The sequence below is a fragment of the Paroedura picta genome, chromosome 18 (assembly GCF_049243985.1).
Source record: "Paroedura picta isolate Pp20150507F chromosome 18, Ppicta_v3.0, whole genome shotgun sequence".
NCBI classification, from domain to species: domain Eukaryota; kingdom Metazoa; phylum Chordata; class Lepidosauria; order Squamata; family Gekkonidae; genus Paroedura; species Paroedura picta.
Window position 1 is genome coordinate 3,994,645 of NC_135386.1, and position 12,440 is coordinate 4,007,084.

The 12,440-nt window shown below is 55.8% G+C and overlaps 1 protein-coding gene across 1 annotated transcript; it reads right to left on the bottom strand.

Annotated features, from left to right (window-relative positions):
• Positions 1-1,900: 1,900 nt before the first annotated feature.
• ULK3 (unc-51 like kinase 3) lies at positions 1,901-11,248 on the bottom strand. Its single transcript, XM_077317731.1, has 16 exons — positions 11,132-11,248; positions 9,413-9,553; positions 8,743-8,863; positions 8,192-8,296; positions 7,849-7,992; positions 7,386-7,468; positions 7,129-7,284; positions 6,604-6,709; positions 6,180-6,220; positions 5,746-5,848; positions 4,720-4,784; positions 4,445-4,523; positions 3,962-4,002; positions 3,448-3,495; positions 2,496-2,562; positions 1,901-2,238 (listed from the first exon to the last, which is right to left on the bottom strand). Exons 1-16 carry the CDS (start codon positions 11,231-11,233, stop codon positions 2,222-2,224), a joined length of 1,419 nt encoding a protein of 472 aa, XP_077173846.1. The 5' UTR covers positions 11,234-11,248; the 3' UTR covers positions 1,901-2,221.
• Positions 11,249-12,440: the final 1,192 nt, after the last annotated feature.

The window sequence follows — 12,440 nt, forward strand, 5'->3', positions numbered from 1 at the left end:
TGTTTTATAATATTCTTCCATTGCCTTACGCAGTTTTTTCCTCCCTGTCTGGGATTTGAGTGAACCCTTCTGTCGTTCCCTTGTCCCCAGTCCCGGCAAAACTACCGGTTTCAGAGGGCGGCCGTGTCCGTCTGCAGGGGAAGAGCTGGATTCGAATCCTGCAGCGCCCCTTAAAAAACCACCAAACACCTTGGAAAGGGGAACGTTTGCAAAGCCAGCAGCCTGGAAGAAAAATGCCAGAGCGCGACTTTAAAAGCCGGATCGGCTCAAGTGCGCTCGCAGGGGCCTGGAGATGTGCACGGTCTGGGGAGCTATGAATAACATCCTGCAAATAGCCTGGGCAGTGACAAAGCACATGTTTCTGGTCGCCTCTTCCCAACCGGCAGGCGTGCGCTGCAGGGGAAGGGCGCAGATGTGCGCATCACAGACGGGAGTGCATGGCCAATTGCTCAACCCGTTAAGGCCCGTGGCAATCTCTTGTTCCGGCACCTGAAACAGAAGAGTGCTAAAGGTAGGGAAAAATCTGTATTTGGGGCATGTGGGAAGGGTTGGTGAATTCTGGCCTTCGGGGTGGTGACGGAGAGCATGGCGCACTATTTCTTCTTACCTTCAGGAGCCGGTATATTGAAATAGAGGCGGAAAGTATTCAGCGGCTCAAAGCATAAATTAGTTTTAAAGATGTTCACGGTGCAGATGTGGCTGTTGAAATTCTCCGCGTCTCCCCGCCACAGCGCTGGGTCCTTGGAGTCGTGGGGATGTGACAGTACCCTGCTTGGGTCCAAAAGTGCAGACCGCTAGGGAGATCCACGTCAAGCAATATTGCTGAAGTCCCGTTTTGTTTGGGTTGACCAAAATATGCAGGCTTCTGCGCTGCGCAGAACTCTTGGCACAAAATGGGCAACTTGAGGATCAAGAGTCCTGTGCAACTCCCAAGCTGGCTGTTTTGTTTAGACCCGACGGAAAGGGACTGCCGTTGTTTTAACTGGCTTTGCACAATTCAACTCCCCACTGAGCTGTATCTGAGAGAAGTGGCTGATCTGAGCTTGTACGGTTCAGACTTGATCTGCTAACCAAGGCTTGTTGAAAGAACATTGGGAAAGCCCTGCTGGATCAGACCAGGGGTCCATCTAGTCCAGCCTCCTGTCTCACACAGGGCCAACCAGTTCCTCTGAAGGGCCAACGACAGGGCAGAGAGGCCTTCCCCTGATGTTGCCTCCTGTCGCTGCGATTCAAAGGAATAGTGCCGCTGAATATGGAAGTTCTCTGCATTCACCATAGCAAGTAGCCCAATACACAAAGCTGTGGCGTCATGCCAGCCTCTGGCAGAACCCTTCCTTCAGTCCCTGTGCCCCCTTTATAGAATCATAGAATCATAGAGTTGGAAGGGGCCATACAGGCCATCTAGTCATAGAATTCTAGAATCATAGAGTTGGAAGGGGCCATACAGGCCATCTAGTCCAACCCCCTGCTCATAGAATCCTAGAATCATAGAGTTGGAAGGGGCCACACAGGCCATCTAGTCATAGAATCATAGAATCATAGAGTTGGAAGGGGCCATACAGGCCATCTAGTCCAACCCCCTGCTCAACGCAGGATCAGCCCTAAGTATCCTAAAGCATCCAAGAAAAGTGTGTATCCAACCTTTGCTTGAAGACTGCCAGTGATGTCTTCAATATCACTGTCATGGTTTCGGCAACTAAAAAACATTTAACAAAATGTTTAGACTCTGCTCTCCCTGCAGGACGCGGGCAAAGTGGTGAGGGAGAGGGCCACAGTGTTATCTGCCCCCCTAAAGAGCTGAAGGTCAAGCATTAAAGCGTGCCGGGGTTAAAAGCCCCCAAAATCCGGACCCCCCAGGCGAGCCCTAGTCTGCTCAACGAAATCACAGCCCCACACACGGTTCGGACATAAGGCCAAGCGCTCAAGAGCTTCATGTTTTCCACTGAACATCGCACAACGAAAATATTATTTTTTACAACATCAGGGGGCATCAATAAATAACGCTCCACCCCCCTGCGTACAGGCAAGCTCAAATTTTTACAACCTGGGGCGGGGGTGTGTGTGTGTGTGTGTAGTAAGGGCACAGTGTGTATACAAGTTCAATGCAGCCCCTCGCGAAGGGGACCGGCCTCATCAGCGGTGCATCGCTGTCTGGTTGAGATTGTCAAGAGCTCTCCGGATGGGGCACGGACTCAACAGGCGAGAAGCCAGGCGTGCAGGTTCACTGTAAGGTGCAGGCTGGAACAGAGAAGAAATGGGTTTAAGGGCATGTTTAGCTTGCGACGAAGAAACCAGACTGACATTCTAAGGCTGGTGGGGGGGTCACCAATACGGTGCCCGGGGTCACCGCTGACACTTCCTCCTGGCTCCCTACAAGGTGTTTTTAGAAAGCGGGGCTGGGCCGGTGGGGGTTTTGAGTCGCAAGGGTTTAGACGGGCTGGGCAGACTTTTAAAAACTTGCTTCAGAGGGGGGCCCTGGCGGGTTTCGCACTCACAGCTCCGCACGGAGTCCGGCAGGCCCTCCTTGCCCACGGCCTCTGCCTCCAACCGCGACTCCTTCATCTGGGAGAGAAAGAGGAATCATCGGGAATTGCTCGGTCGCTTAGGGGAAGGGGCGTCATCCCATTTGTTGATCGCTCCAAGCATCCCTTCCCTGGGCCCTGTACAGACTTCGAAGACGGATGTCAACAATCCCACATACGAGTCAGGAAAGAGACATTCCCCTGCTGGGCCTGAAGCCGAAGGAACTGACCACCGCCCAGGAAGAAGAGCTGGCTTTTCTGCACCTCGCTACTTTTCACTACTCTGAGGAGTCCCCAAAGCGGCTTGCGATTGCCTTCCCCTCCCCTCCCCACAGCAGACACTCTGGGAGGTAGATGGGGCTGAGAGAGCTCTGAGAGAACTGGGACTGGCCCAAGCTGGCGACATATAGAGGAGTGGGGAATTGAACCCGGCTCTCCGGATTAGAGGCCGCTGCACTTCGCCACGACACCAAGTTGGCTCTCCTGCCCGGACCCCTATAAACGACAGCCGTTTCCTCTCCGTGGGTGGGCCCTGAACCTAACCCACTTCTTCCCGTTACCCCCCGGAATATCCAAGCGCATGCAAAGGGACACAAGAGCAGCCTTGCTGGAATTTGGGCAAAGGCCCATCCAGTCCGGTATCCTATTTCCAGCAGCGGACTGGCAGTCAGTCGCCACCAGCTAGCCCCCCCCCAGACGCCAGCCCTCCAATGTGGGGCTCATCCCCAGCTTCTGACAACCAGGGGCCTCCTCCTTTTGACTCCGCAGGCCCAACTGAGCTACCAGGGCCAAAAGCCCACAACAAGGCTAATCCTCCTTAGATCTGTCCAACCCTGTTCTGCGGATGGATCTTGTGGCGGTGAGTTCCACAGGTTGGCTTGGCTTTGCAGCCTGCACACCGCAGCACCTGAGCGTCCTTCCGTACCTTGATCTGTTCTTTCAGGTATTCCGCTCGGCCCATCAGCGTCTGGATCTGCCAACACAAAACCGGTTGCAACGTGCGTCAGTTCTGGAGGGAGAAGGCAGCTCTCAATGGAGCACGGGGTGGTGGGCGGGGCGGGCTACCAAGCCTACAGGCTGAAAGGGCAAAACGTGGGTTTCGGGACGGAGAGGGATGAGAGTTGATTATTTCTACGGCGGAGGGACGTCCCGTCAAGTCGCAGGTGACTCCAGGGGGACCCCTGTAGGCTTTTCAAGCTAAGAGTCTCCCAGAGACGGTTCTGCTTCCTTGGTGGTCTCCCATCCAAATATTATTCAGGGTCGGCCCTGCTTAGCGTCCAAGATCTGAAGCCATCAGGCTTTCCTCAGCTATCCAGGGCACGGCTCTTTAACAAGAGCAACACTGCTGATCGATCTCCACGTCCCCCGGACTGTCGATCGCAGCAAAAAGGGTGCGTCTTTATTCAAAGGACAGCTCAAGAGGCCAGCGGGAACCGTACCTCTGCATGCAGCAGCTCCTTTCTTCTCCCTGCAGGCTCAGCTGGAGGCGGGGAGGAAAAAAGACCCAGAGCGTTAGACAGAAGAAATTAACAAGGTGCACGGTTTTCGGAATCACTGGCGATCTGAGGGCGGAGCCTCAGGGAGGGCGGAGTTTGGGGAGAAAAGGGAACGCTGTAGCGCCTACTCTCCTAACCTGACCCGACCTCCAGGAGAACTGATCTCTGTCATCGGGAAGTAGACCTGTAATTCCAGGAAAGCTCCAGCCCCCACCCAGAGGGTGGCAACGGCATTTCAGCCCCAGAAGCACACTTGGCCTCAGGGTTTGTCTTTGACAGCCGCAAGCCAGGAAACTCAAGAAAAGAGGAAGATGTCCAGCCGCTGCTATCTGCCCGCAGAATCTACAGACCAGAGAATTCCCCGAGAATTCCCCTCCCTCCCTCCCGCCACGCCTGCCTGGCACCCGTGGGCGATCTGCCCCTTACCTGCCAACATGAGCAAGAGCTCACCCAGGCTCTGTTGGTACAACTCGAGCGTTTCGCTGTCATCACTGCCTTCCTCCTCCTGGAACAGAGAGAGAAGAAACATTTAAGCATGGCTTGAACGCCAGCGCTTCTCCCCTGTGATGCATCTGGAGAGGACAAGGTTCCCAAGAGCTGCCGCGGATGGGGGACACACGAAGACCTCACATCGTGAGGTCCAGGGGAGCTTGGAGATGCACCGGCTTATCACTCACCTGCCCCCCCCCCCAGCAACTCACCTTCGCCACGGCCACTGCAGCCCCTTCCAAGGCCGCGTAAAGACGGGGCTTGTTCTTCGACATTTCTGCAACCGAGGGGAAAAGGCGCGTGAGGCAGAGACGGAAAGAGAAGGGCTTCAAGATCGATAGTGGGGCGGCCGTCAGCATCTCCCGCAAACGGAGGCCTTCGAAAAAGGAAAATAGCTTCCTTCTCCAAAAAGTTATTTCATGCAGGTTTCAGTTCCGGGGGAGGGAACCTCTATCCGTGTCCTCCCTTCTATAGCAGAATTTCCTAACGGGGGGCTTCCCAAATCCAGGTCGAAAGTCACTTTCCCCCGTTCTGTTTAAGTAATCGCTCAGGCATCTGGTATTTCCACGAAACTACTCCCCTGGAAGAAAACCAGTTTTCCTTTCTGAAGGACCCGTTAGATGCCTTCCAACGTAATTTTGCTCCTTTTTGCCTCCACCCTTTTTCCTTGTTGCTTAAAATCGCAGGAGATGCGGAGAAGCAGGTAATTCTCTACTGCAGGGGTAGTCAACCTGTGGTCCTCCAGATGTCCATGGACTACAATTCCCATGAGCCCCTGGCAGGGGCTCATGGGAATTGTAGTCCATGGACATCTGGAGGACCACAGGTTAACTACCCCTGCTCTACTGAGTTTGGGCCCCGGGAGGGAAATGCTGTGAAGCTGCATCCCCCCCTGGTGGCCAGAAAAAGCAGTAATGCCGGCAAAAGCGGCCGTCAAGCCACAATTGACGTGTGTCTCTCTTTGTGGCCTCCCCGCCTCTGATTCTCCCACTGGGCCGGCGCTTAAAGGACATTCAAGTGGGCACCGGGTAGACCTCGAAGGGGAAGCTCTGCCAAGACAGCTCTGTGAGCTGTATCAGGACTGTGACTAGCCGCCGCTCCCAACCACGACACCACGCTGGCTCCCGTAAAGGCGCCGCGGCCCTTGGTTGTGGGCGAGAAGAATCTCGGGAGAACGGAAATGCGTAGGGTCGCCTCGGATTTGGGGCCGAAACGGGGCTTCCCACGGCAACCTGTACCTTTCAGGATGTCCCTGGCGGGATGGCCCAGCTGCAGGAGAGCTTTGTTGCTGGAGGCGACCAGGACTTTCAGTTGCTCCGCCCGTGATATGTACTGGTTGACCTACACCGCGGGGAAAAACGGGAAGTCCGGAATGGCCCCGAGGCAGACGCCTCTTAAAGAGATGCTGTACGGGGTGGAGAACTGCGATGGTGGACCCTGAAACTTTGGGTTCTTCATTCCGCCCAATGAAGCATCCACGGACCATGGCAGTATACCTCAGAACCCCAGTCCTGGGAAGACGGGGAGGAGAGAGGCCGGCCCCCTGCCTTCACGAGCCTCTTACGTGCTTTCCGGAAGCATTGGGAGAAACAAGGATGTGGGACGCCCGGTTCTGAGCACACGATTTCGCCAATTTTCCCAGAAATTGCAGAGAGGGACTCCGTCGACTTACCTTGGCCCGGATGGCTTCCTTCCTGCGAACATCAGCTTCATCTGAGAAGGAGAAGAGAGACAACTGTTTCTTTAAATGTATTTGGACACCCGCCTCTCTCTGGAGCGCTCTAGACGACCCGCTGGGTTTTGGGGGCATAGTGACGTTTCAGAGGTGGCTGCCCATAACCTCCCTCTGTGTGGCAACCCTGAAATTCCTTGGCCGTCCCCCATCTGAGCGCTAAACAGGGCTGATCCCGTTTAAGTTCCAATTTCTGGAAGCTGTGATGGCCGATCTCCAGCTGGCGCCTGGAGGTTAGCAACCCTACGGAGAAGTCTAGCAGTAGCCATTCCACAGGGCCACTCCTAGGGGCCCAACAGCTGCCATCTCCACAGCCCAGGGCCTCTCTGAGAAGGAAAGCGAGAAAGGCAGCTCGGCCACTCACAGCGCAACGCAGGGACAAAATATTCCAAGGCCTTGGAGTACAGCGACAGGGCTGCCGAGTAGTCCCCTTCCTGGTCCTTCTTCACCGCTTCCGTTACAAGCGAGGTCTGCAAAGGGAAGAGAACGCCGGAGAGGGATGGCAGGGCATAGGCCACGGGTCCCCAGCCCTTTTGAGCCAGTGGGCATCTTTGGAATTCGGACACAGGGTGGAGGGTGGCAGGTCCAAAATGGCTGCTGAAGGAGGCGGGGCTGGTCTCAAAATGGCTGCCAAAGGAGGCGGAGTTGGCCCCAAAATGGCTGCTGAAGGAGGCGGGGCTGGTCTCAAAATGGCTGCCAAAGGAGGCGGAGTTGGCCCCAAAATGGCTGCTGAAGGAGGCAGAGCTGGTCTCAAAATGGTTGCCGAAGGAGGCGGAGCTGGCCCCAAAATAAGTGCAGGTGAAAGTGGGCTTTACAGTGCTCCAGGGGGCCACGTTGGGGACCCCTGGTGTAGCCCAAAGCAATGCCAGGGTTGGGCATTCCCACTCACTGCTTTGTCCAGGCTCTCGGCACTCGGCATGTGCTCCATGTCCACAAAGGGGTGGGCGAAGAACTCCTGGAAGGAGATGCGCTGCTGGGGGTCCCGCTTCAGGAGGCCCTGGAGGAGGTCCCGGCACTCCGGCGAGAGCCACGGGCGGGTGGGCAGCTGCGAAGGGGAGGGAGAGGGCCGGCAGCTGAGCCACGGGCCGGAACCGAGAAGCATCTCAGCACCAAAAATAAGCCGAAACCAGCGCCTGGGCCGCTCACCTCAATGGGCTGGCTGCTGCGGATCTTGTCCTCCAGCTCCGCGAACGACTTGGAGGCAAAGGGGGGTCTTCCAAACAGGGCCTCTGGGGTGGGAAAAGGCTCCTTTTAGCTGAATGGCTTTGTTTCTGCCCCACTTTTCTCCAACATGGGAGACCTGAAACGGCTCGCATCGTTTCCCTCGCCCCCAGTTTATCCTCACAGCACTCCTGCGCGGTAGGCCAAGCAGAAAGTGCATGACCGGCTGAAGGTTTCCCAGTGGATTTCCGTGGCAGAGTGAACCACTACACCACTCTACTGCTATGAGTGTATGTGGGGGGGACGCCTTACACAAGGTGTAACCACCAGCATATCGTTGCAATAATAAGAACATCAGGAGAGCCCTGCTGCATCAGCCCAGGGAGGGCCCATCCAGTCCACCCTCCGGCCTCACCCAGGGGCCAGCCAATTCTTGAGACTGGCTTACCATAGAGAATGACCCCCACAGACCACAAATCCACACGGGCGTCGTACTGCCGCCGGCACACCATCTCTGGAGCCATGTAAAGCGGCGAGCCCCTCAAGACGTGCTTCTCGTCCCACGGAGACATGTGCTGCGCAAAGCCGAAATCTGGCAGGGAGAAAATGGAAGCACACGGAGACGTCCCCAAGACGCGCGTTACGGCACGGGTTATTTTCAGGCTGTGCCTATCATTTTGACCTCTGGTTTTGTTTTAGGTGTTTGGAGTGGTCCAGGTGCCGGGGATCGAACCGGGGACCTTCTGCCTGCCAAGCAACCTTGCGCCTGCCCTCTCCCCCGCCTTACTGACCTGCTAGTTTGAGATGGGGCTTTTGCAGAGAGCTTAGCAAGATATTCTGGGGCTTGAGGTCCAAATGGGAGATGTTCTTGTCGTGGAGGAACTTCAAGGCACACGCTAGAAGGAGAAAAGAGAGATGGTGCTGAACAGGGGCTTGGTGGGCATTGCTGTGGACTTCCCTTCCTCAGGCCCCACTACAGTTCTTCCCAGTCACACCTTCCAGATGGAGAAGGACCACTGGGCTGCTTAAAGGCCAAGGAGGTTCTCCCAGATCAGCTCTGGGCCGGCCCCTCCGGCATCTCCCACAGCAACCCATCCACGGCAAGAGACTGATGTGGACCTCAGGTTTCCAAGCTGCCTCACCCCAGTCCTTCACCAAAATTTTAGAATTGTTGTGTCCGGTCTTGTCTAGGGGCTCTTCCGAAAAAGAATGTTCCTTCCAGTGGTCAGTTTTTTATATTCCCCCTGGAGAGGTCAAAGTTTGACCCTGCGACTTATGACACGCTTGGTGGGTCTCCTGGACCCTGGCCAGATGTTCTAACTGCTGGGCCCTGCTTTCTCACCAAGCTGTTGAAGAAAGACCTGAGCCACCTTCTCGGGGAGTATCCTCCGGGCGTGGATGAAGCGAGACAGGTCCCCCCCGGCACAGAACTCCATGATCAGGTAGATGTTTTCCTTGTCCCACTGCAAAGCAGACGAAACACGCCAGGGTTGCTCGTAAGTCATACAGAATGACCTCATGCCTATTGCCTGTGCATCCTCTAAGGCCTAAACCTGACACCTTCCTGACCGTTTCTCCTCCAAAGGGAAATAAAGCCGTTCGTCAGTTTCGAATGACCACCAGCCATCACTGGACGAAGAAACAAAAATAAGGATTTTGGACGGTCCTTCAGTTCCCAAGGCTGGGTAAGCAAATAGTCTTTCCTCTAAAGGAGCAGTCCCGTTACCTGGAACTTCTCCCCATTCATGCCACGAAACCTTTGCCCCTAAGGAAGCAACTCGGGTGGGGCCATTAAACATTTGGCTGATGGTGCCCATTCACTCGGCTGGTTGAAAATATTATAGAGGTCCATCTCTGTACGCAAACAAGAGGACAAACACCTCTGGCTCGAGAGCTGAGGTCAGTTCTCCCGACCCGCTGGATCCGATCCGTGGCACTCAAGCAGGATTTCCCTGTGAGCTTGCCACTTCTGGAAGCGGAGGAATTTCCTGACCCACGCAACCGGCACCCACCTGGAAGTCCTTCAGCTCCACGATGTGCGGGTGACGGACCGTCTTGAGGATTTCGATTTCCGTCAACAGGTTTTCCACGGAGACCTTGTTGAGGGTTTTCTTGCTGACGCACTTGATGGCCACCACTTCCCGGGCGTTCTTCTAGCGAGGCAAAAAAGGAGAGGGGGGAGAAAAGGGGAAAGGCAGCCTCAATTCCGGTGTTTTCCGGAAAATCCTGGAGGACCGAGACCAGAAATATTGGGAGATGGTTTCAGAGGACAGCTTTGTCAATCTGTAGTTGAGGATCTAAATCTGAGTCCAGGAGAACCTTACGGATCACCAAGATTTCAGGGGAAGGAGCTTTCAAGAGTCTTTTGTCAGATACCACCTCTGGCTTATCTGGTTAAGGGTCTCTTTGACTCCTGAAAACTCGTACCCTGAAGCTCTTAAGTCCCTAGTTCTTAAGGAGGGAAGAAGGTGAGGAATCGGCAAAAGGAAACAGGGAGACTTGGGTTCAAATCCTTACTTGTAGTGAAAGAGTCGTTGATGCCACAGTTGTCCTGAAGACAAAATCTGGGACTGGACTCTAGGAGACCTGAGTTCAAATCTCTCTATGCTGCAGGTGGTGACCCAGCCACTCCTCTCAGCCTGAGCTACCTTACAGGGTCGTTGTGAAGGGGAAACAGGGGAAAGGAGAGGCGTGATCTCCTTGGATTAAAAACCAAGTCGATCGGGAAGATTGCGGTCAAAAATGTCACACAACCAGGACTGGCTTTTAATGGTGGCGCCAGCAGAACACGCCTAGGGGGAAGGAAGGGTGGAATTAAAATGTACAGAGCAGACAACTGGCTTTCGGCAGCCCAAAGGCACTCAGAGAATCTGCGAACAGCTCTGCAGGATCAGACCAAAAGAGCTCTCCAGAAGAGCAGGCCGGCTGGATCAGGGCCAGGTTCCTTCCAGCCTGGTTGGATGTTTCCATCCGGGGACAGTGAGTCGCTTCTCCGAAAGGCCCAAGCAAAACACAGAAGCAACAGCCCTCCTTGAAGCCACTGGCATTCGAAGGTAGACGGCCTCTGAACATGGAGGCTCCGCTAAGCCTCCCGCAGCTCACCCTCTCTCTCGGTTCTTTCAATCGACGGCTGCAGAGAGACGCTTGTGCCCCAAAACTTGCGAGAAGAAAAGCAAATCTTTCGGCTTTAGATCCCAAAGGTCTTTCTGACCCAACCCCTGCTTCCGACAGGGGTCGGCCGGCTGCCTCTCGGATCCAGCCGAAATCGAAAAAGCCAGGGAGCTGAACCCGCACAGAGGGGAACCCAGCTGTCGACATGCAGATTGGCCAATCCCCGAAGGCGGTCAAGCCTGGCCTGGCGTCAACCCCCAAACCCCAGGTCCCAAACCCCGCCCACTCTCGGCTCCTCCCCCAAAGCCTCCAGGTCTTTCCCAACCCAGAGCTGGCAACCCAAAATCTAGGCCATTAGACCCTTGCTGAGCTCCTCTCCCAGGGAGAGCTCGATCTAACCCGGGTCTCCAGGAGGGAGGCCGAGCAACAGACACTGCGAGGGGGGCGTCCACTGCCTGCCTCTGCGGAGCGACCCCCACCGGCGGACGCCCCCCAGGGCCGACCCTGCCCAGCTGCTGGGAGCGGACCCGGCGGCAGCGCCTTCCCCTCCGCGGCGCGCTTCCTCTGCCCAGGGTGTCTCCAGCCAGGCAGGCAGCCTCTGCGGCCAGGCGCCCCCTTACCTTGCGGTAGGCTTTGAAGACGGTGGCGTAGGTGCCGCTGCCCAGGCGCTCGGTCAGCAGGAAGTCCGCCAGGTGCGGAGGGGCCCAGCCCGCCCCGGCCATCGCGCCCGACCCCCCATGCGACGCCTGCCTGCCTGCTTGCTTGCCTGCCGGGCTTGCAGCCTGCCTCTGCGCTTCCTGCCCGCCCGCTTCAAGGTCCGCCCAGCACAGGCCGGGAGAGGCCGCCTCTCTTGCTCCCCCAAGCGGCAGCGTGGAGGAACGGCAGGCCGGCCGGAGAGGCGGGGAAGAAGAGGCAGAGGAAAAGAAGGAGGAAAGGAAGATGGAGAGGAGGAAGAGATGAGGGTAGATAGGAAGAGGAAGAAGAGAAGGGGGAAAGATAGAGGAAGAAGGGGAGGAAGAGAGGAGTTTAAGAGGATGAGGAGAGGGAGGAGGAGCAAAGAAAGTTAAAGAGGAGGAAGAGATGAAGATAGATAGGAAGAGGAAGGAGGAGGAGGAAAGGAAATTGAAGAGGAAGAGAGGTGGAGGACAGGAAGAGGAAGTGGAAAGGAAGATGAAGAGAAGATACTAGGAACAGAGGAGGAGGCAAGGAAGGAGGAGGGGGAAACGACCAAGAGGAGGAGAAGAAAAAGATGGAGAGAAAAAGAGGAGGAGGAAGAGAAGGAGGGACATCCCTTGTTTTGAAAACACTCTTGAGTTTATCATGAAGTTGGCTTTAACGTGCCAGTACCTTCCAACATGAGGATAGCTCTCGCTTCAGTGGTTCCGGCTAGGCTGATCTCATCGTTTCTCAGAAGCTACGCAGGATTGGTCCTGGTTGGTCTTGGGATGGGAGACCCCCAAGAAGTCTGGGGTCATGATGCAGAGACAGTCAATGGCAGGAACCCCTCTGTTCGTCTCTTGCCCTGACCTGGGCCAGGCAAGGCTGATCTCCTCAGAAGCTAAGCAGGGCGAGCCCTGCAAGTAGGCAGATGGGTGACCCCCCACCCACCCAGGAAGTCCAAGGTGGTCACACAGAGGCAGGCAGTGACTGTACCCCCTTGCCTTGAAAATGTCTTGGTGGTTACGGCTTCCTGCCAGCGCCCTCCTGGGCTTCTTTTATCCAGGGGTAGTCAACCTGTGGTCCTCCAGATGTTCATGGACCACAATTCCCATGAGCCCTGCCAGCGGTTGCTGGCAGGGGCTCATGGGAATTGTAGTCCACGAACATCTGGAGGACCACAGGTTGACTACCCCTGCTTTTATCCATCCCCCGAGTCCGGTTCAGCTCTGCATCCAGGGAAACTGGTAAAAGTGGTAAACTGGTAAATTA